The sequence below is a fragment of the Cottoperca gobio genome, chromosome 12 (genome assembly GCF_900634415.1).
Source record: "Cottoperca gobio chromosome 12, fCotGob3.1, whole genome shotgun sequence".
Classification (NCBI taxonomy): domain Eukaryota; kingdom Metazoa; phylum Chordata; class Actinopteri; order Perciformes; family Bovichtidae; genus Cottoperca; species Cottoperca gobio.
Genome location: NC_041366.1, coordinates 3115444 through 3139130, shown reverse-complemented (window position 1 = coordinate 3139130; position 23687 = coordinate 3115444). Strand labels below are relative to the sequence as shown.

The window sequence follows — 23687 nt, the reverse complement described above, 5'->3', positions numbered from 1 at the left end:
CACACACACACACACACACACACACACACGCACACACACATGCTTATAGTGGATCACTGATTGCTCCAATGCTGTCTGTATGTACATATGTGTGTGTGTGTGTGTGTGTGTGTGTGTGTGTGTGTGTGTGTGTGTGTGTGTGTGAGTGTGTGTGTATGTGTGTGTGTATGTGGTTGTGCTTAATGCACCACGATGCTTTACTCCTTCCGTGTTGAGACGATAAACGGAAACGGAACAACAGACTAAAGACACTCTCTTTCTGTTTCTCTCACACACACATACAATCACTGCGCATGACTGGATCTGTAAGAATATCTATCCTTTAACAAAACAGTATCAGACTTTTTAAAACAAAAGTGAAGGCAGCTTTGTGGGGAGTGTTGATGGTTCACTTTTAAGGGAGGGCGTTTGAACCAGGGCATTGCAAGGGCGACTAGATTTGTATGTTTTCATTGTTTTCATTGTGTTTTTTCAAGGGCCACTTTGGAAATAAGGGTTTTTAGCTTTTAAGTGCTTTCTTTTTGGTATTTTTGTGGCTTAATTCTCTTTTGAATTGTTGAGCTTCAAAATTCAAATGTGGTATGTCTAAGTAAATCAGCTTTTTTTTCTAATCACTCAATTAATTGTTTAGCATGTGAAATGGAAAATTCCTGCCTCCAATTCCAGAGCACGAAGTTACCCCTGAAGTTGACATTTTAGTTTTTTTGTGAAACGTCTCAACAACAATAGGATGGATTGCTATAAAATTCATACAGTATATGTCCCTCTAGAGACAACTTGTTATAACCAAAAACGTGCAAAACAACATTGATTTAGCTATTTCTATGAATATTCTCAGTTGTGAACACACTTTTCTCATTATCCCAACAACACATGAATGCAGCACAAATGCCCTATCTTGCAATGTTAATGAAAGGCCCCGACACACCAAGCTGATGGGTGGCCAGCGGTGAGCGCCTGTCGCCCTACTTTTTGTGGTGTGTCCACACCGTTTGCAATCATGCTGACAGACAAAAAAAAATATAACCTCATTGGCCAAGGTAACTATGATTGTGAAAATGGCAATCAGCATGTTAGCATTGTCATTGTGAGCATGTTAACATGTGAAAGTTAGTATTTTGTTAAAAGCAGCACTGTACCTAAGTCCAGCCTTGCTGAGCCGCTATCATGGCTGTACAGTAGTCTTTTTACTTAAAGTGACAGTCAAAATGACAGCAATTCACTCACTGTCAATCAATCAATCAATCAATCAATCAATCAATCAATCAATCAATCAATCAATCAATCAATCAATCACTGTTTCTTTAAAGGGTATGGCTGGTGATATGTATTTTTCTTGTTGCCCTTAAATCTCATGAAAAGACCAAAACCAATAATGCATATCTACTAACGTGTATAGTGTGTGTATCAAAGCCTGATATATCTTCTTCCTCTGTGCCATAGAGCTCCATCGTTGTCCAGAAGCTATTAAAAACACATAATTGAGATACTGCTGCACTGGGTGACGTGTTTCTTCATTACCATGAACACACACACTGTAGTTCATTTTGAGTAAATCCAACAAATGCAGTCCTGTTGCCCCAAATACTCACTAATAGTCCCTAACAAATAACACCATCTCCTCCTGTTTGAGTATTGTTTGCTAAAAGACTACAGTGACTGGCTATTTTAGGAAATTGCTAAGTCTTTAAAAAAAATGTAATTGTATATTTGTACCTGTTTAAAAAAAAAGAGATTTACATCTTCAGTATGAGGGGTTTGGAGTACCACAGACAGGGTAGGGAAGTCAGAAAGTATTGTGAGATGGATGAACACATTGTTGGTTTTGATTCTTCACAATATGTAGAATAACACCTTATCCTTTAAACCCAGGGATTATACCACATAATCATTAATGTAACAAGAGACAATGGGGTGGTTAGTTTCCTTGGAGGCAGTGACACACAATGGATTGTTTTTTAAATTAAAAAGTGATGTTGGAGACAACCGTTTGGCAGTAAAAGCTCCAAAACTTTGGATTCATAATGGCAGGCAGTGATGGGTAAGCAGAATATTTAATTTGGTCATTACAGCTGAAAGTTGCATAACACATATTTACAGCCCAGTTTATATTTTCTCCTGTTTTTGCCATGTTTGTTTTTCTTATTATTTGGAAAGGTGGTCCTCGGAAATGTTTTAAACATTCAGAAGTGGGCCTCAAGATACAAAAAGTTGAAAGGTACAAAATTAAGCGTTCTGTTTTCTAGTGATATTTACTTGAGTACATCCTGCACTACATCACATATACAGACAAATAGATAGATCCGTTTCCATGACTGATTGTACCAAGGAGGAACAAAGGGAGAGAGTGTGTGTGTGTGTGTGTGTGTGTGTGTGTGTGTGTGTGTGTGTGTGTGTGTGTGTGTGTGTGTGTGTGTGTGTGTCCAGAGAGATGGTTTATCAGTGAATAATCTGTATGTCCACACAGTCTGTGATGACATCACCGGACAAAGGTCTCTCTGACCGCTTACACACACAGACACACACACACAGACACACAGACACACACACACACACACACACACACACACACACACACACTCACACACACACACACACACACACACACACACACACACACACACACACACACACACACTGTAATGTATCTCCAGTTGTTTACCAGGAGAAATGGGTCGACCAATCACAGCTTCTGGTGGCTCAGTGATGTCATTGAGCTGATGAGGAAATGGCCTCAGAGGAGTTTGATGTCATCCACCTCTCTCTCTGTCTCTCTGTCTCTCTGTCTTCTTCTGTCTTCTTCTCTCGTTTTCCATTTTGTCTCATTCCGCTCTATTTCTCTGCTATTCAGCAATTTGTAAGGTTGCTAAGCAAACAGACATCTCTATAATAATAAAGAACAACAATGATGAAAACAATACTAATACAACATTGAAATGTAGTTACCTTGTTTTTAAAGTGTTGTTAATCAATACAATTGTCATCAGACTTTTTCTGAACAGTTTGACACATTATTTGCTTTTTCTATGCAATGTGTTGGACTAATGTATGAGCTGGACTCTCAAGGCCCTGACACACCAAGCCAACGATCGGCCGTCGGTCAATGTCGGGGCGTAAGTGAGCGTCTGTCGCCCTGGGTTTTTATGGCAAAAGAAATCACTCTGATTGGCTGTTCAGCTTTAGGAAATCAGTGCACAACAAACAACTAAAGTGAAGAAGGCTCACACAGAGTGTCAGAGTTCCTTTTCACGATCGTCCGATCATCCCAATACTCGGATATTTTCACAACGACATGGCCATCTGTAATGAAGCCAAGTGGTGAGCGACAGTTTTGTGAAAATGGTCGGCAAACGCCGTTTTGTTTCGATGTGTGTATGTGTCGGTTCCCATTTTGAATGATGAATACAGACTTTCGTCGCCTGCTGGTATGGATAATTATTTGCTCTCACGCAGGTGCAGAGTGTACGTGCTAGTCGGCCGACATGAGGCGATGCAACAGTCTGTTCTGGTTCTGTTTGGTGTGTCTGGGCCTTCAGTGTGTCCTCTCATAGTAGTGCTATGATGTTGGATGTTACAGGGAGATGCGACGGCTGCAAAAGCTGATCCCACTCTTCTAATTGCATAGAAAAGGAACTTTTTTTCTCAGACCTTATGCATATGGTGGTGAGTTCTATGAAAGATTTCCTAAAAATCGCATTGTTTACAGAATATATTGAATCGTAAACCCTTTATTACGATACCTACAGTACCACCAGATTATTGCCGATACACAACCTTTGAAGTTAAACACTTAAAGCTGCAACAATCAATTTGTCTTTTTTTTTTATTACCAATAGATCACATGAGTACTTATACGTGAAAGGAGTCATTCATAGTGATAAACTCTTTGGCCCACAACTTTACGTTTTGTTCACTCTCACTGCTTTCATTAGCATTGTTTTCGGCCTCAGCAGGCAGCTGCAACAAACAATCTCTATAAACCAACTGTAAACAACCTGCTCAACAGCAAACAGCAGACAATCACAGTTAGAGACTAGCTGGTGAACATACTGGAGCATTTAGCAGCTAAAGAGACAGATAATTTCCCTCAGGACTTGGTTGAGACCAAAAGCAGAGCTGAAAGAGGGTGAATATTGAACTTACATTCATCAGGTGGACACAAACTGAGAACACTAATATTGCTCAATCTCTGCCGGAATATAGCAACTGTTTGCCAACAGGTTCAACATACTTTGTTGAACCTTTGTTGTTTGTTGTTATTAAGTGATGATTTGTCAGTGTCGTGTTGGAGCTTGTTTTTGCTGTTCAGTTATTGCAGGTTAAAATACTATGGAGAGTAAATATAGTGCACAGTAATAGGCAGTCTTTTGATCATGCCTCCATGGCAAAATGACACTACCTGTTGGCATCAAACAAAGCATTATGGGATTTATAGTGCCAAACTCCAACGTGGTCGTCCCAAATAGAAATCCATGTGAAATCCCAGAAAAAATACGATAAGTCAAAAGGGTTAAAACAAATACAAGTAAAATAAAGTTTGATGTCAAAAGCAAATGTCGCTGACAGAAACTTCACGAACCTAACCTTTAACCTGCTAAATGTTTACAGTGAGGATAAGTCGGAGGGAAGCTCTGTTCGGACATCAAACAAACACACACACACACACACACACACACACACACACACACACACACACACACACACACACACACACACACACACACACACACACACACCCACGGACAGACTAATAGATGATGAGTTAACCGGCCTCTCAGTACCTTTTCTTATCAGTGATGTTTTTTGGCTGCCTGAAGCCATCGCCGCTCAGTCTCACAGCACACAGCTCCAACAGAGAACAAACATAGGCAGAAAGATAATATTCTCTGATCAATAGATTGTATTGTAATCCGTGATTGATCAAAAGAATGTTTGGCAGCTACCGCTGGGTTTGTCTCTAAATGATCAGCGCAAGCTATACAAGTTGATCTGGTTTCCTGCTCCGAGAGATAAAAAGCAGCTCAGAGATGAAAGATTCACAAGTGTACATATACTTTTAGTGTATTTTCTTTTTCTTACTCTTTTTTTTCCTACCCAGTTTAGCTTTCCTTTCTCTTTTATTTCCTTTATGCTTATTATTTGGTTTTACTTCTTCTGTTCTATTTGGTGTCATTATTTATTATTTATTCCCATTTGATTATTTTCTGTCTGTATCTCCAATTTTTTCTCCAACATGTTTTTCTGTCTGCTCCATTCTGCTAAACCTGTCTCCATTAAAGGCCGCAATATCACAAGTGGATGCCATCCATCCAATATGAAACATAATCAAATAACAGACAGATTCAGCTTAATGAATCCAGTTAGGTGGCACAATCAAATAGAAGAGGGTTCCCTTCAAACCCATCTGTCTGATACACATCACACTGGCTGCTTTTAATGCTTTTACCACCAAATCTGCGGGAGGGGAGCAAGAGGGGGAAATAAGTGCAAAAAGTGCTTTGTTTTCTTAGTCACGTTTTGGTTTGGTTTGGTCAGGATCTACTCCAGTGTGCTGTGCGATAATAAAGGTGGTGTAGCAAATGATGGCGTGAAAGTAAAGTAAAGTGTGTATAAGATTGTGGAGTTTTTAAATTTGAAAAAGTTTGATCAACTGATTGCAATATTGTAACACAAAAAGGTAAACCTAAGACAAAAGGTCAAACACATGCTACACTTTCACACATAAAGACTTTTTACTCAAAGGTTTTTAGTATTTCTCAATTCTTAGTGACCTCAAGAATAACAAGTTCAAGTTATACAATAAATAAAAATGCTGCCTGTTAAATAAATTCAATTGGTCGAGTAAAGCTTGCTGCCTTTTTATTTTTCAGAAACATGCCCATTTAAAAAATAAATGATAACTTAATAACTTGTAAAACTGGTGTTTTGTGTGATTTTTCAACAAATTACACAATAATGCTTGACACAAGTTTGACATCAGTGTGTTATAGCAATCACTAGGTGTTTTAAAAAAAATTAATATTTGTAAATTGTGAATAGATACAAATCTTGATTCCAACATGAATGACCCCCCGACCCCCCAGGACACATTCAAACTGACATAACACAAGAAAATAACCCAACATCTTAACCACTTTCACAACACCAACAAATGATTTTCACAGGCAATAGTGAAAATATAGTTCACTTTTAAAAACCTGAAATCACAATCTAACCTTAACCATGTGCAGATATTAGAGAGAGAAATCAACGTACGTCCAGATCATACTGATACCTTTCAACTACTGAGTTATTCATTTGCATTCCATGTTATTATTATTATTATTATTATTATTATTATTATTATTATATGAGCCATTTAGATATATAATGTCAGCTCCCCCCACCCAAAAAAAAACCCCCCATCTCTTCCAGGAACTGGTCTGGATCAGGTTCCTGCAGATCAATGGAGATCTGGGTCCGCACAGTTTACGTTATCGCTGCCAGTATTAATGCTCTTTTAATCTGCTCAGGATTACAGCCATCGATCCACATAATCCATCCGGACACACAGTGGAGCCCAAAACTGCTGTTTCACACACACACGCACACAAACACACACATACACACACACACACACACACACACACACACACACAAACACACACACACACACGTTTAAAAAAAACACTGACTCCCAGACAGAGAGAAACCAAAATAACAGAAAACAACAACATAAGCAGAGTCGGGAGCTTGAAGGACAACAAACAGAATATGCGTCCACTTCCTTGTTTGTGTTCGGTCTCAGTATCTGACCATCAGAGTATTGATCGCTTATAGATACACATCAGCACATTTACATGCAGAGAACTGTCCGCTGAAGCAGCAAACAGACATATCACACGAGATACAAGTAAGAATCTATTGGTGTTTGGTATGTCCTTTGTTGTGTTATTATTATTATCATTTTTATAGTTATTAATAATAAAAATCATTTTTTTTTAAATATAATGTTGTTGGTTTGTCTTATCAATGACAACAACAACAACAACAACAACTGCAAAAACAATAATAGTAATAATAAATAAATAAATACTACTACTAAATAATAATACTAAATAAATGCTCTTGTGAAAAATATTATATATATAATTTATTAAATCAAGCTTTTTAATTATATATATATATATATATATATTGTAACTTTATATAAAATCTTATTGTTGATATTTTCTATTTAAAAAGACCCTGCTATTATTATTATTATTATTATTATTATTATTATTATTATTATTATTATTATTACTATTACTATTAATACTGTATATACAATATTATTTTTCCAGCTATTTTTATTAATATAATATTGACTATTTATTTGTATATTACATTTTTTTCATCATAACTGATTTTATATATCAATACTAATAGTAAATATTTATAATAAAAACCATAATAGTAATACAAATCATAATCGTAACAATGCAATTTAAATGTAATTATTAATTTTTTGGTTTGTCATCCTCATCGATAAATACAGGGTCTTGGTCAGACACAAGGTCAAAGCAGAGCTTGTGTTTATACTGTTTGTCTTCCACCATAAACCCTGCCTGCTGCCTGACGGCTCCGTCCCGCCTGTCGTCGTTCATTACGCCTCCGGACAGAGTTATTTCAGCAGCACTGCGACACCAATACTAATGAACCAGAGGGAGGGAGGGAGGGACGACGAGAGGACGGAAACGAGAGAGCAAAGACAGAAAGAGAAGAAGACATAAAAAGCAGCGAAAACAAACCAACAGCGACAGAGAAGAATAAATGGGATTGGGGAGTGACATTCAGTCGGCTCAGTCTGTTAAACGGTGTTCTATGTGCCTCATATAAACATCAATAAATTAATCAAATGTAATGTTTGACATTTTGGTAATGACAACTGATCAGCCTGCTCTACACGTCCCTGCTGAACCCGGCCCAAACAAGGGTACAGACCCAGACTTTGTTGTCCACCTGCATTCTAGGTCAGGTCTAAATTGCCATGAGTCTCCGATATTGATTGGACCTGAGACTCTGACACCATGAGCAAAGATATAATGGATCGTTGAACATGTTTTATTGTTTACAGGATAAGCCTCTTGACGTGCACCATCAAATCAAGAGGGTTCTAAAAATACTACAGTATCCTACATACAGTATGTGAAATGTCAGAAAATGTATAAAAACATTCTATAAGAAAAATATAAATGTGTGTGAATTAATGTGGCATATGAAACAGCATTTCACGTGAGATGAATTAGCACACACACATGTGGAATGTGGAATCCATATGCTTCGTGTACATTGGAATAAACATAAGAAGCCAGAACAACTTGGCTTCGGATGTGAAAAAGGTTTTTAAATGATCCAAACTCAATCATTAGTCAATCAACACGCAGATAGTTACAGATTACAGAGTAAAGGGCCGACTTTCTGGGACAGATGGTTCCTTTAAAAGCATTGCATGTGGTTTAACAGGTAGCTCTGTTAGTTCTGGTCAGCACCTCCCGTCAGTTTTATACTGTTAACAAAGCTCTTTATGTGCAGGCTCCCACACACTGACATGGACCTGTTGAGAGGAGACACTGCAGCTGAATATGTTCTACTAATAGATACCACCATGAACATTTAGAAATTATTTTTCTGAAATGTTATGTTTAAATATGCAAGTGAGGCATTATATTATTAGACATACATACATTCCCTAAACAGAAATGTGAAAATGAGATAAAGCAGGTTCAAAATGTTTCATTTTGTTGTCATTTTAGAGTCTAAGGTTTTTACAAAGGTGATTTTGAATTTCTCTTTGTTTCACTCCATAAATCAGAAGGAACAAAAACTGTCAAACACCATAAAAAATAAATGTATTTTATGTATCTATTCTATTCTATGTTTTGTTTTTAGTAATGAAATGTTCTATAAATCATAAAGAAAGAATTAAAGAAGTACTCCAGTGATTTAGTAAGTCCCTTACAGGTTTGAGAGAGTAAGATTTAAAAAAAGAATGGTATTCTTTAAGCATGATTCAGAGTTGTGTTCCTCCCTGCTGCCTCCAACCTGTACGTCAGTGTGTGTGTGTGTGTGTGTGTGTGTGTGTGTGTGTGTGTGTGTGTGTGTGTGTGTGTGTAGCTTGGATTTATTGTGTGGTGTGTATCCTCTGTGCGCTCCGCCTCGATGAGCTCAGAGTCCAGGTGTCACGTTTGATTTGACCGCCGTAATATAGCGGCGACAGGACCATTTTCTCCTCTGAACCCGAGCAGCTCAGTTGGCCCCGGCAACACTTTTACTACTTCAACACCACCGGGCCGCTTTAATTGGTGTGGACAGACTTAACAAAAAATCACTACACTATTCCTCTGGTTCTCTTGTTGGGCGCTACAATGAAGGTTGCAAAGAGTCTGAACGCACAGGGCTGATGTTTGGAGTTTGCAGATTTGATAAAGAGCTTGGTGCTTTGCTGAATAAATATGATGCAGTCAGAGTCTCTAAATAAGTGACAGGCAAAAACAAGACCAAAACCTTTTAACTCCAGCCTCCTCCTGGCAATCACCTGCAATCTGTTTCTGAATACATTATCTAGATAATGACATCAGTTCTCCGGCCTTTGCATTTACAGTTACAGCTGGTATTCCAGCTTGGTCTCACTCCCAGGGCTCCAAATACCCATGCTTGGGCACAAAGCCCCCTCGAGCGTCTGTATGACACACAGCGGGCTTTCAACTGACTCCCATGTAAACCTATATGTGTCATTATTAGACGACAGCAACAGACGTTTATAATAAGCGAGAAAGTCCGCTGCGTGAGGGAGGGAGGCCTTCGTGTCCCGTGTGGTACCAAAAGTATCATCTTTTTTTTACTGACGCGCTACATCCGTATCTTAAGTTACGTAACAAACTTAGTTATTTAAAACCAAACCATGGACTTTTTTTCTAACCCTAACTGTGCAATTGTGTTGCCTAAACCTAACTGCAACTGTTCCACACGCAAGATCAATCTGACAAATATGACAAAAGATCATGAGACAGCGTTAGGCTTCCGTAAGCTATTATTCCTTAGAACATTACATAGCCTATACTGTAAAAACACAATCAAAGCCGGAGGAGCAGCAGTGTTAGCATAACTACCCTTGTCTTGCATGTGGTAGCACTCCATTAAGAGTCTCCCAAAGCGACGCTGCTGTGTGGGATCTGCTCATTTCTCCTTTGCAAAAGAAGAGCTTGTGTCTTTTTGACAAACAGCTTGAAGAGACAGAGTTCGGTGATCTTAGGTGACCAAACTGTATAGATGCTATCTACACACGCCATTTTACAGACTTATCTGACGGATCAAAATTTGAGCCAGACCTCCTCCAGATGTAGCCCGGATGATCCGATCGCATTACGATTGCAAATATAAATAAATAATAAATGCTGAGTGCATTTACACCCACGTACACATGAGTTCCTCCTGGTGCAGATAGGACATGCAGATAAGATCAAATGTTCATATGGGGTGGAAGTTGAGTCTTTTATGTTGGAGTTCATTGACTAACAAAAGTCAATCCCTCACATCTAAATGATTTAATAGCACATTTGTCAGTGCGTTTTATAAAACACACTAGTTGGGGCAGAGATTCGGGTGGTAGCAGCTAATGTAGCCTCCAGCCTGCAGCAGAGAAGAGCAGCACATGTCTGGTAAACTCACTTCTTTCTAACTCCACAATCCCAGATTTATTTTTCAAACTTGCAGTCTTCAGGAATAACCGACACCGACTCAAGTGACATCACTTGCAACCAGACCTTTCAGACTGCCTCTGAAGCCGTGAACGTTTTTATACAATGTTTTTCTCATAGGCCTACGCAGTAGTTCTCCCCAACACCTGTAAACAGACTTTGTCATGTCTCAGTTTCCAGCCTCCAAAGCGGCTATCGACAGGATAGGACAGAGATATCAGCGTCTGTCAAATCTTCTCACGCTGACACACAAACAAACATCAAAAGTCTCCCCTCCGCAGCCTGAAATCCATTATGACAGATCAATAGCAGCCTGTGAATATGCAGGAGGTCAGAACAGAAACCCTGAAAACTGACACAAAATGTATTCCCACAGTCTGAAACTGTAAGTCCAAACACACACACACACATACACACACACACACACACACACACACACACATACACACACACGCAGTTACTGCTGGTAATCTGTGTCATAAAGCAGGGTATGGCTCGTAAATAATGCACTGTGTCTGCTTGCAGCAGGATGCGTGAAATGGAAAATATTTAGGATCAGTCGTTCAGATTTTCAGCAGGTCCCATAAAACAACACCAATGAGTATTGTGGTGTGTATCCAAAGTCTGATATTTCTTATTTTTCTGTGGCATAAAGGATCCTTATTGTCTAAAAACGAATGTTCCTTCATTAATAAAAGCTTTTAATGTAAAGCATCTGTGTTGATTTATAATTGACAGCAATTTAACAGCAATTGAAAAAAAGGCAAAGTACTAGTGTTTTGAATGAATGTCAATGAGAGCAGCATTTGTGTTTAAAAGAGACATTGAGAGCAGCAGTGTGGGAGCATGACACGACTCTGTTGCAGTACTGATGGAATTAGTGCTGTGGAAGAATACATTATACTGAATTAACCATGTAAACTGTTAGAGTACTTCCTCTGTGTGTGTGTGTGTGTGTGTGTGTGTGTGTGTGTGTGTGTGTGTGTGTGTGTGTGTGTGTGTGTGTGTGTGTGTGTGTGTGTGTGTTTGTGCTGACCACGGCTCCTACTGCAGCTTTTATATCAACTATTATATTCTAACACTGATTTGAGCATTGTTGTGTTTCATCATTAATTCACTTGGAGTCACAGGCAGCAGCTTCCTCCAAAGAATGGATTCTTTCGCTCTCTCTCGCTAGAAAAAAAAGATCTAAAGAAATGAGAGAGGGCTCTCGTCCTCCAAAATCTCAAAGACAAGAAAAAAAAAAAAAAAAAGAACAGAGACTCCTCTCTCCCAAAGAATCTCTCTCCCTCTATATGCTAAAATAAAAATATATAGCCTCTCCCCCTCTAGCCTATATCACTCTCATCTGTCAAACTCTCCGATCTCTCCTCTCTCTCTCTCTCTCTCTCTCCCCCCTCTCCTCTTCTCTCTCTCCTCTCTCGCTCTCTCTCTCTCTCTCTCTCTCTCCTTCCCTCCCTCCATTTTGCCTGGTTAACCCGGCTGCGAGGTGAAGAAGAAGTGAAGTGAGCAGACCGAGGCGGGTCACGCAGAGATTCCCATCAATAATTCATCAGGCCGCTGCTGCCTCTGCTCTTGTGTTCAATTCCCCCGACGACCACATAATACCTCCCCCCAAAAGAGAGGGAGACAGAGGAACAGGTCCAAGGGAGGAGAAAGATGGCAAGAGAAAGAAACATTTTCAAAATGAAGGAGGAGAGAAGAAGGAGGCACGGAGGAAAAGCTCCAGAGAGACATTTAAACATAGAGATTTGTGTTTCTTTTATGATATAAAAAAGAAAATGATTAAATTAGGATAACACTTAATCCCAGAAGTGCTCAAAAGAGAGGGCAGCCGTCTGTGGGCCCTCGATACATACGGTACAAAGAAAAGTGCAATCATGCCTTTTCCATTTGAGAAGAATTTATAATGCTTCATTTTACAGGGAAATATTAATCAATTATTCATTTATTATTGGAAACCTTTTTCTCCATTTAGGCCTACAGTTTGTGTTTTGTGTTTCTCGGTCCCACCGGCAGTCTTTTTAAAGGAATTCATTCAAAGTGTACCAGTTGAACACTGTTTCTATGTGTCCTATATTTAGTACCAACAAGCATACTTCTCCCCAGGAAACCTTTTTTGGGAAATGATTCAGAAACTACAGACAAAAGCATTAAGCAAACATTTATATCAATTAAAGTAAGGAGAAAGTAATCATTAATTACTATCATGCAATACAAAGGGAAACAGAAGATTCTTCTTAAGAGAAAGAAGCTGGAACTACACAATATTTGTAATTTAATGTAAAACAAATAAAAATAACGTAATAATTAAAATCGGCACTATTTAATTGGACCAATAATTTAATTAATCAACTAATCGTTTAAGCTCGAAGCAGGACTACATCATGAGAGAAAAACATATGTTAACAGACATGAGTAGAGAGGAAGTGAACTAAAAGAGAGAACCTAAAATAACCAAAAGACGAATGTGATGAGATTCACCACATCATTTGTATAATCATTAATATTTTCAATGCAGTGAATGCACAGAACATGAATGTGGGTAATGTAACAGCGAGAGAATAACCATAAATAACCCTGTCTCCTAGCTCTCGCATTTCTTTCTCCCCCCCGGCTGCTCCTCCTTCTCCTCTCTGCTCGTCTCAGGGTCAGGGGGATATTTGCTCCATCTATTGTCTGAGTGTTGCAGCTCTGACCTTTGACCTCAGCTCTATTGGTTGGTTGTAGCGTTGTTGATTTAGGAATTGAGGCTCTCTCTGTTCATACAGTCAGTTTAAAGTCACTGTGGAGAGAGGATATAGTGATGAAATGAGCTAAATGTAATACCTGAGTAGAAAGATACTGCGAGGAGTGTCTCCACATAAACCAGATGAGTTAGCATGTTTCTGAGGTGAAAACCTGCACACTATTGACCCATTCTATGTGAAACCACAGGACGGCAATTACAGAGTCAAGCTAGAAAAGAAAGAAAGCAATTCATATTGATGTTCTTACCTAGAAATATTTTAAACATAACCCTAACCCTGTCCAAAGCTGTGGGATTTACATGATACATGTTCTGTTCCTATCTTTATAGGCTACATGTTGCTCGAATAAAGAACAAAACTCTGTGGCATATAAATGCTGAATTGATCCAAAAATCCAGAAGAGAATCTCCAAAAAAAGTTTTATCTTGCTTTGGAGGATTATGTTGTTTGTTCCCGTGGAAAAAACCCTAAATCGGCCAAATTCCAAATCCGTAAATGTAAATTCACAGGTACCATGAAACCATGCTTTATTAGCTTCAGCAATGAGTTCAAACAAAACATTAATTCAGTTCAACACTCTATACAACAAAAGGAAACTAAAACCGTAACAGCTTGTACTGTATTAGGAATGTTTAGGATCTTTATCCTCCCCCCTCTAGTGTTAAACCGTAGCGTTATTTTTATTTTCTTAGCTTTATGTTCCCTTTTGCACATGTTATGTACTTGTAAGATGTCTTTAAAAAGAGAAATCAACGGCCGGTCTCTTGTGGATTTGCTGGTAAAGGCCTTTGAAAATGTAAGATGTGTTTATTTACTTTACTGGAGCTAAATTAGCAAGCTTTCCCTTCATTTCCAGTTTGCTAAGCTAGGCTAAACACTGTTAGCTTCTAGGTTGTAGCACTGGCTTCACTCAGCAAAACTGCCCCTTGAACTTGTGGCAATAGCTTGATAAGATACAGCATGTCAATCAGAAGGCATGCTGGTTCTCTAGTTTATTAAATGAAAGCGAAAAAAAAGGTTGTTGTGTATTCCTTAATGTAAAATACTGTTTCGGTATCGGTAACCAAAGGTCAGGTAGCCTTCTGTCTCACACACAGCAGCCAGCGAGTGTTTTCCATTATGAGAGGCAAAGCAGAAGAGTACAGCTCCATCACGCAGTACGAGTACGAGGCTGTTCAGTGTCGTCTGCACGCTGACATTTTACAACACAAAGTGTGATCTGCATGAACGCTCCCCTGCTCTCCTCCAGCTCCACCCTCCATACACCACCTTTCATGTCATTTCCTATTAACATATTTTGTCAAATACCAGCCCTGGAAATCAAAGAACCCCTAATGAAATAACAGTCACATCCTGCAGAGATAATCTCTTCCACATTACCATGTGCACACATTAAAAATATGAGAGTCTACGCCGAACCAAATCCACTGACTGAATGTAAGCTAATTAAATGCAAAATTCCAATCAATGTTTTGAGAATCAGCTGTCTGTGCTGGGACGTTTTGATCTCCATTAATTGGAAAAAAGGAAAAGAATACATCACCGATTTGCAGTGATTATTCAAACACTGTTCAGACACTTTGTGGTACATTTACACCACAAATAAAATCACAATAAATATCCGAACAACTGGAAAGAATACCGAGCAGATATTAAGAACAAACACCAGGATGTGTCAGATGAAACCATGGCAGATATATGACTTTACAATACGATATCATCTCCATACACTCACTGTGGAAACACTGCAAACACATTGAGATCTGCCGCAGGAATATTAGAGAGATACTATATTGGAATTAAAATGGGTTCATTCAAAGTTGTTGTTATGATCTTGTGAGAAAGAAACAGTTGCAATGTTTTAGGAATAATGTAGGAATATTATATATTGCAGGGAAAAACGCTGTTTGTGTCATTTACCAAAGTTTATATTCACTATAGGAAATAAAGGAGACACTTACTGTTTTATACTTATACTGAATACAAACTAAGAGCATGAGTTCATTCAGTGTATAATATGTATCATTTGGGTGATATTCCTATATAAGAAAGGAATAAACTTAGTGGTCAATGCCTAGTAGAATACCTAATATATCTTTGCCATAAATATAAACTGAATGAACCTAACTTTATTATAATTTATAAATATTTGGAACATCTGCTCTCACCTATTTGTTATTTGTATGTATAAGTTTTTCTTATTTCTGATCTCTGGTCTGTTTCTAGGGCTGTTGTTAAATGTTTTATCTTGTTAAAGCGAAATGATGATAATCTGTGAAATACAAAGACAACACGAGTAGTAATGCAAGTGTTACTACTATTACAAGTATGAAGTAATTCTACGATTATTATAGAATTATTATAGGAATTTGAAAAAATTAATAATTATGCTCAATTTAGGAATATTTTAGGAAAGGGAGCACAGTAATCTCCACATTAAATTAACAGTACATTTGTATTATGTGTACATAATTTCATGTCATTTCTATATGTTGTCATTTTGACATGTATGTTTTGTTAAATGTGAAACAAGGTATGATATATGTATGATACTTCAATGTACTTGCTTTCACCAGGATAATCCCCTTTAGTATCAGCACTGCTCTGCAGATACTGGAAATATATATATATATAAAAACCTATCATATCAAAATCATCTAAAGAAGAGTGTTACCAGTAAAAACACACTTCAGGTTTTATGATAGGACCTTCTTGAAATTAAAGTCTTTTCATAGTTATTATCTATATTTACAGTAAAACTCTCCAATGAAAACTATTTATCTCCAAAATGTAAACTTTCCATGAAATTATAAAACAGCTTCATTTTAAGCTTCATGACAATGAGAATTTATAAAAAACATTTGAATTATAAATAAATAGGTTTTAGAGTTATTTTCACCCAAAGAAGTATGACAATTTCCCCACCCAGAAGTAGCTTAAATCCTTCAGTTTAGCTGAACATTATAACATTCATAGTTTGTTTTTACTCGACAACAATGAATTTAAGGAAGTTTTCTCGTTCTCCATCATATCAAATATTCTTTGACGAATCTCTTTTATTTTCCAACCTTTTGTCTGAGCATGCGGCTGTTCGTGTCCATATCTTTGTTCAGCTTTGTTGACTTTGTTTAGTTATTTGTAACTTGAGAGCTACTGACAGAGTCAAATAAAGTTGATTCTGCAAAAGCATTTACAATGTTGGGATGCTCTAATAAAGGACGTAAGATACAGTTTAATACACATTTCTTCATCTTGCTTGCCATGTGCACAACATGAGGAGTAATGAGAGTTGTGCACATTGAAACTCCGTTGTAAAAAGCCAATGCAGCGGTTAAATACAGGAGTAAGTATTTTCCTGAAGTGCATGAACCAGTGAAATGTACTGAAGCAAAGTGCTTTAAAACCTAATCTTTTGTTTTGTTAAAGTTCATGATATTTAAAAGTATCCCCAGGCAGCTCATTAAAGTGTCATTTCAGAAAGGCTCAAATGTATTTGTTGCAAAGCCTACTGTTGGACACCTTTAATTATATTACATGTGGATTCAAAAGTTTTAGAACTTTGTAAAATAGAGAAAATAACAATTGTCGCACAAACACAAAGTATCTCCATGTGTTGGTGATCTAGATGTTATTTAGATAAACTAAAGGGTTAAGTGTCCCTCTCCTGATGACTGAGATTTATTTGTAGATGTATTTGTAAATAGGCTACTTACACTTACATGCTTCATTCCTGTTTCATTTGAATGTGGCTTTTGTTTTAGTTACCTGTGTTACTGAATGTATTTGGTATCTTTGAATTTAAAAAATATATATGTTTATGTATATCTGAACATTAGATGAAGACAGCGAGAAACTGGGTGAGGAGAACTGACAGGACTCGTGTTTTCTTTGTACTGATTTTACACTAACGAGCTGCTTTAAAAACATATGAAAAATCCCCCAAAGAGGTCTCAGGCGAATGTAAACACTACAGTTATGTTTTCACTTTTGCAGAATACCAAGTGAAATTGCAACATGCTATAGTTCCTTCATGTGAAATCCAGTTTACATAATCCAAATGTACCATAAGAAAACACCTCTAAATACATTGAATGTGATCAAATCTTACAATAAACTAAACCCCACAATACTCCTTCATTACAATCCACTCTGATTCTGATCCCTGTTGCAGAGAATAGAGGCTTGTTGTTGGGACAGAAACCAGGCTCCTCACTAGAGGGGGCACCAGACCCACTGATGCTACAAACCTTCATGTTTATGATCACTTCAAGCTCCTCACAAATTCTCTTTTCCCGACCCTCTCTGCCTGCCGTGAATGCTTTTGTGAGACCTCTCCCTGATAATACCATAAAAATACAGTAAGCCTTTAACGGGTTAATGACAGTAACATCACCAGCTCAATAATAGAATCCCTGTCACTAAAATAAAAGCATGATGCCACTGAACAACAGTGAGAATAAACATGTTCACTCCTTGACGCCTGAGTTTAACTTCAATGTATATAATGAATTATTTCCCAAATTTTGTGCAACATTTTCAAACTTAAAGCATTCTTTTGTAAGCACTGCCTTTTTCCTCTTTCCCTTTTTTTCTTAATGGGCTTTTTAATTTTCAAACCTTAAATTGGTTACAGTTTAGAGCAGATTAATGCATTTAGTGAAAGTGCTGTGTTTTCCCACTGACGTACAGGGACAGGAGAATATAATCTGGGTTACTGCACAGCGCTGAGAGGGGACTGTTGGAGGGAAATCCCGTGACCTTGTCATTTCCTATCGATCCCTTTTTGTTATTGATCAATAATGTTAATCATAACACGCGTGATTCTAAATAAATTCCATACATCTAGATTGGAGCGCTGTGCAGGAAAGGAGCCACGAGGAAACACCAAAACAAAGCCAGCAAAAGATCAAAAGTGACAGTGGGGAAATAATTTAGAATGTTTCTTTATGGGGGGAGATTTAAATTCCTCTCCTTGTCCCGACGCACAAAGCAAACCAAAACACCAGCATGGCACCGCTATGTGTTGTTTTCTTACCTGCCAGTCTGAGTGCCGACATCCTCTGAAACTCGGGCTCCTGCAGCCACTTCCACATCCTCCTGAAGGTCTCCCGGCCTGACTTTAGTTTACTCCACGGTTTGGGGTTCCTCAGGAGGTCCGATAGGGTCCCCTGGGAGCGGCACAGCACCCTCTGGGCGAAGATGGCCTGGGGGATGCTGTACCTCTTCAGCTCCGCCGTGATCCTCTGCGCAACCTCCTTGGTGTTGATTTCCTCCAGCTGCCCCGAGCTGTTCACCCCCTGCGTCCCCGAGGAGGAGGGCGGTCTTTCCCTGCTGGAAACCAACACGGGCCCGTGGGATGGAGACTGGAGGTGGGAGTGGGAGTGGGGGTGGGGGTGGTGGCCCGCCGAGGATACGGCCTGATGCACCGAGTGGTGCATCCCGTTCAAGTGGGGCATCATCCCGGCCGTCGGGCCGCCGAGGCCTCGGTGCTGGTGGTGGTCCTGTCTAGCCAGCATGGAGGCGGTGTGGTGCGCTTCGAAGTTCAGCATCTTATCGTGGCCTCCGTGCGTCGGGGTCCCATAATTGTGGAGCCCCTGCTGGGTGTTGTGTATGGAGCCCAGCCCGTTACCCAGCACCGGGGAAAGGCTCTGACCCATCCCGGACATGTGGTCCTTGTGGTAGGGGCTGTATAGGTTGTTCATGCCCGGCAGCCCCCGCTCGTCCCGCATCAGGGTGAAGCTCCCGCTCACGTTCCCGGAGAGCCGCTGGTGGTGGTGATGGTGATGATGGTGAAACTTGTCCGACACGGTGGAGATGGGGGGCAGCGGCTGCAGCGGGGTTAAGGTGGTGTAGGTGCCGCTCATCCCCATCCCGGGAGAGGACGTGTCGCAGGGCACGCTCATGGCGTGGTGCAGCGGCAGCGACAGCTCTGGTCGGTACTCCCCGTTGCCGTCCAGTATCGTGGCCATGCCGGACACCATGGCAGAGCGGGATGATGCGGCGGCGGCGGCCAGGTCCTGGTGTATCCGCAGGGTGGCCGCCGCTGCCGCCGCCGCCCCGTGTCCCCCTGATGAGCTTCCACGGCCGTGGTGCGGGCTGTGGCCGCTCATCAGCTCCACATCAGGGAGCACGGAGCTCACGGACACCCCGCCATGCAGGCTGCCGATGCCGTCCATTGTCATGTCCGTGTTCATGGCATAGACGTCTAGGTCCTTGGCCAGACATCTATAGGCGTTAGTGTAGGCAGTCTTCATTCATCTGTCCTCTCAGTCCATCGGGTCGAGCGGAATTATGTCTCCTTCTTCTCCTCCTTTCTCTCGCTGCTTCTCCCCTGATGCGCCGGGATGGGTCAGTAGCCGTATCCCCCCTTTTCCTTCACTTCCTCGGTTGTTCCCCCGTCCTCCTTGAGCCTCTCCAGCTCGGTGTCTTTGTGTATTTTCCCCAGTAGGTGAACATTTGAAAAAAAAAAAAAAAAGTGTTTTTATCTCGATCGTACGGGCCTGTGCGGTGGCTCCCCCATATCCAGCCCTCTCCTCCTCCTGCGTTACTCTGATCCTCAGACGGGAGCTGTCCACGGTCCCCTAGCCGACCGCTCAACCCAACCTGCTGCGGGGAGGAGGAGGGGGGGAGGCGGGCTCTGATGGAGGGGCGTCACCTACTAGACTGACGGCTCAGCTGACCAATCAAAGAGGCCAGTAGAGAAGGAGGGAGCGTTGGCCAATCGGCGCTTTTGCAGCGGTGTGGAGAAGAAGGTGCTCTGAGTGGGATTTGAACAACAAATCATTTTCTTATTGCTTTGAAACGATGCTAACAGTGACTTGTCTGTAGGACTTAATGTGAGTACAAGGTGTCAACACTGACCTGTGTCATTTCCTCCCTATGTATCTGATAGTACTGGAATTAGACAATATAAGGGCTAAAATCATTAATTAAAAATCATTGAAGATATTGTGAATGTGGAACCAAATATTCAGTTCAATGTGTCATTATCTAACTGTATCTTACTGTATTTCACCACAAGGTCTATTTAGTAGCTGTTCTGGATCTTTCGATCATATAACTTGATCTCCATCACAAGATGGAGTTTGCCTAGTTGTTTTTAGGATACATTAGGAACAATTTCACATCTACAATTCCATTTCAACTGACCGAGAGCTACAGTCACTAAATGGACCAGGTGGTGAGGGTTTCTTTCTCAACTGTTTCTTCAAATATATACATTTAATTACTAACTCCAAGCTGCTCAAGGTGTCACTATCAAAATGTATATATTTTAATTGACTTTAAAAAATATATAATGTATCATTTATATTTGATTATAAATTAAACAAAAAAGAAAAAGGAAATGAAAGACAATAACAAATGAAAGGAAAAAAAGCAAATTGTTTTAAAAATTCACAACAATCACTAGTTTTGCTGTGAAATTACTATTAGGGTTTTTCAGGCTGAGCACATGTTCAGCCTACTTAAGGGAAAATTAATGTGAAATGAATTCAACCCACCGTGTCTTTGTAGAGAGTCGATGATGTACCTTTACGTCCTGCAGATATTCACATTCACTGCACTCCTTGTGAAACAGGATTCAAAGTGAGGATGCTGCGTTTTCTCCTCCGCTGCTGCTGCTGCTGCAAAAACGCAATTTGCCCACAGGGATCATTAAAATTTGATCTCATCTCAGCTCTCATCTCATCACCTGCTGCCTCTGATTGTTGAGATAAAGTAAGGTGACAAGATATAACACATGATAAACACATGATGAAACCAGAAGTGACGTGATAGACAACAAAACAATGTTCTTTTTATTTTTCCTTGCAAAGACAACCCGCCGTGATGCAATATAACAGGATACATATGATGTAAGATGACATGACAACATCATTTATTTAAAAATACCATGCCGCTGGAAAAATAATGATTTTAGAGATTCATTTATGGATTCTTTTTTTTTTACATTCATGGAATTTTTCTCAGGTCATGATGAATGTTTTGATAGAGAGAGAGAGAGAGAGATAGTAATATTATACACAACTAAAGATATCAGAACTCACTTTGAGGTCTCGAAAAGCGCTGTATAAATTCAATTTATTATTATTATTATTATTATTATTATTATTGTTCTTTCATAGTTTCATACATTACCTACTATGTGGAGGAGAAACACATACAAAACCCACACTAAAACATTTAAAAATGTTTAATGCACTTCTTATCAACTTACAAGCTTTACGATTGTGATGTAGTTAATCTTAAAACTGCAGAGATGATGTTAAAAGCACTAATCATTTGCATTCTAACTGTAGAAATTAGAGTGAGCCAGTACGAATTAAGGAGAATAGATATATTTACATTTTTATATATACATATATAAGTATATAAGTATATATATACTGATATATATATATATATATATATATATATACATAGATGTTTGTGAGTTGGTTATAAGGAATTCAAAATGTGTAGCTCACTTTAAAATAAAATAAAATAATAAAAACTGTGGTAAACACATAAATACAATTGAGATTTGATTATTATTTTGGTTGAAATGCTGGGAACTTGTTTTTGTTTTGTTTTTGTAAACCTAGTTTTGAACGGGTGGTCTATTAGAATATGTTATGTAAAAATGGTAGGTATAATAAGCATAAACATCCTACACGACAAACACAAAACTACTGCAAAGAGACACAAACAGACTATAAAGTGATGCAAAAATAATGGCTATGAAAAGGGGAAATACAAACACAAAGAGACAGAAACTGATTACAAAAAGGGGCACACAACCACAGGCAAACACTTACTACAAAGAGATGTAAAAAAAGTCACAATGGCTATGAAAAGGGGCAATACAACCACAAAGAGTTAAAACACAACTACAAAGTATACTTGTATATCTGTGCTCAGAGGCCCAGTGTCTCAACATCCACCCCATGGTCATACAACACATTATGTTGATAGGAAACATAAAAATGTGATGTGACATGACATGACACAACATACATGGCATGGCATCTCATGACATTAATTGTACCATGAGCAACAGTACAGTGAATGAGTACAGTTAGGAGAGATGTGTGCGGCCGTGCAGCGCACAGTGTTGAGTGCAGACTGATGCAGTGTAAATGATGTGCTGGTGTGTGTGTTGGGATGTTATCGACAGTCTCCGGGTGGAGTGATGAGCGTGGGAGCTGCATTGAAAGAGCATTATGGCCTGTAGCTGGTTCACTTTACAATTCATTACACTTCCAAGGACAAAGGACTGCTATATAACTCTGTCTGCCTCTCTCTCTGTCTCTCTCTCTGTCTCTGATCCATCATCATAAAATAACGAGAGTAGAGACAACAACAAAAAACAATCACACAGGCACTTATTTTATGTTAAATTACTAATATGTATACCCCCTTTATCAGTGTAAATTATGATAAAAGACAAAAACAAAGACAACTAGAAGGGCACTTTTAGAGCGCAGGCCATTTCCATAAGAGAAAAATGATCTGCTGCAAAGTGTAATGGGTTCTTCATTGGCCCACGCTGCACCCTTCCACCAAGTTTCAGGAAAATCGGGTGAGTAGTTTTTCCATAATCCTGCTGACAAACAATCAAAGCAATTTCTTTTTACAATTGTTGGGAAATGAAGTCCCCCTCTGCAAAACTCTGATTGGTTGATTGTTTCTCGTTAATAAGCATAACACCAAACATATTTGAATCACTAAATTAAATTGGAGATGTGGGCAGCTACTAAGCGATATAGAAAAAGGCTAATCTTTTGTGGATGTTACAAATCAGTTGTTTCATTTAACGGGTCTGTAATTTACTAAATATAATACAGTAATAATTTCTCGGAATGAACTTTGTAATTTGGTACTTATTAAAGGGAGAACAGCTTCTTTCACCCCAAGTAAATATTAATTCATGATCTAATTATTACTAGAAACTCTACATAAATTGAATTATAATCTTGCCTCGGGCAACATTTTACAGTTTTACATGTTCAGCTGACCTGCTGTGCACTTTGAGGTTATTCGCGAGCAATGATTTGGGTTTAATTAATTGGAAGTGATCCTACTGAACACTGTCTATATTTTCCCTACCAAATGTTACAGTTCTTTCAAGGACATTTCTTGGAAATTCTTACAGACGTATATAATGGAGTGTTTCCAAATTCACTAAGCCTGAGTGATGCGGGGATGTAAAAAGCAGAGAAGAAGGTGGAGGAGA

General features: G+C 39.1%; 1 protein-coding gene across 3 annotated transcripts in view; it reads right to left on the bottom strand.

Annotated features, from left to right (window-relative positions):
• The window catches only part of onecut2 (one cut homeobox 2), a 34307-nt gene extending 14444 nt beyond the window's left edge, over positions 1–19863 (bottom strand). The window contains exons 1-2 of one of the 3 annotated variants that reach the window (XM_029444910.1): positions 18886–19863; positions 18507–18834 (exon numbers count right to left, since the gene is read on the bottom strand). In XM_029444910.1, the coding sequence (XP_029300770.1) occupies positions 18507–18834; positions 18886–19725 (1168 nt within the window). In that variant the 5' untranslated portion in view covers positions 19726–19863. Of the gene's footprint in view, positions 1–18506 lie in introns of all 3 variants that reach the window. The other 2 variants (XM_029444909.1, XM_029444908.1) reach the window with 2 other exon arrangements.
• Positions 19864–23687: the final 3824 nt, after the last annotated feature.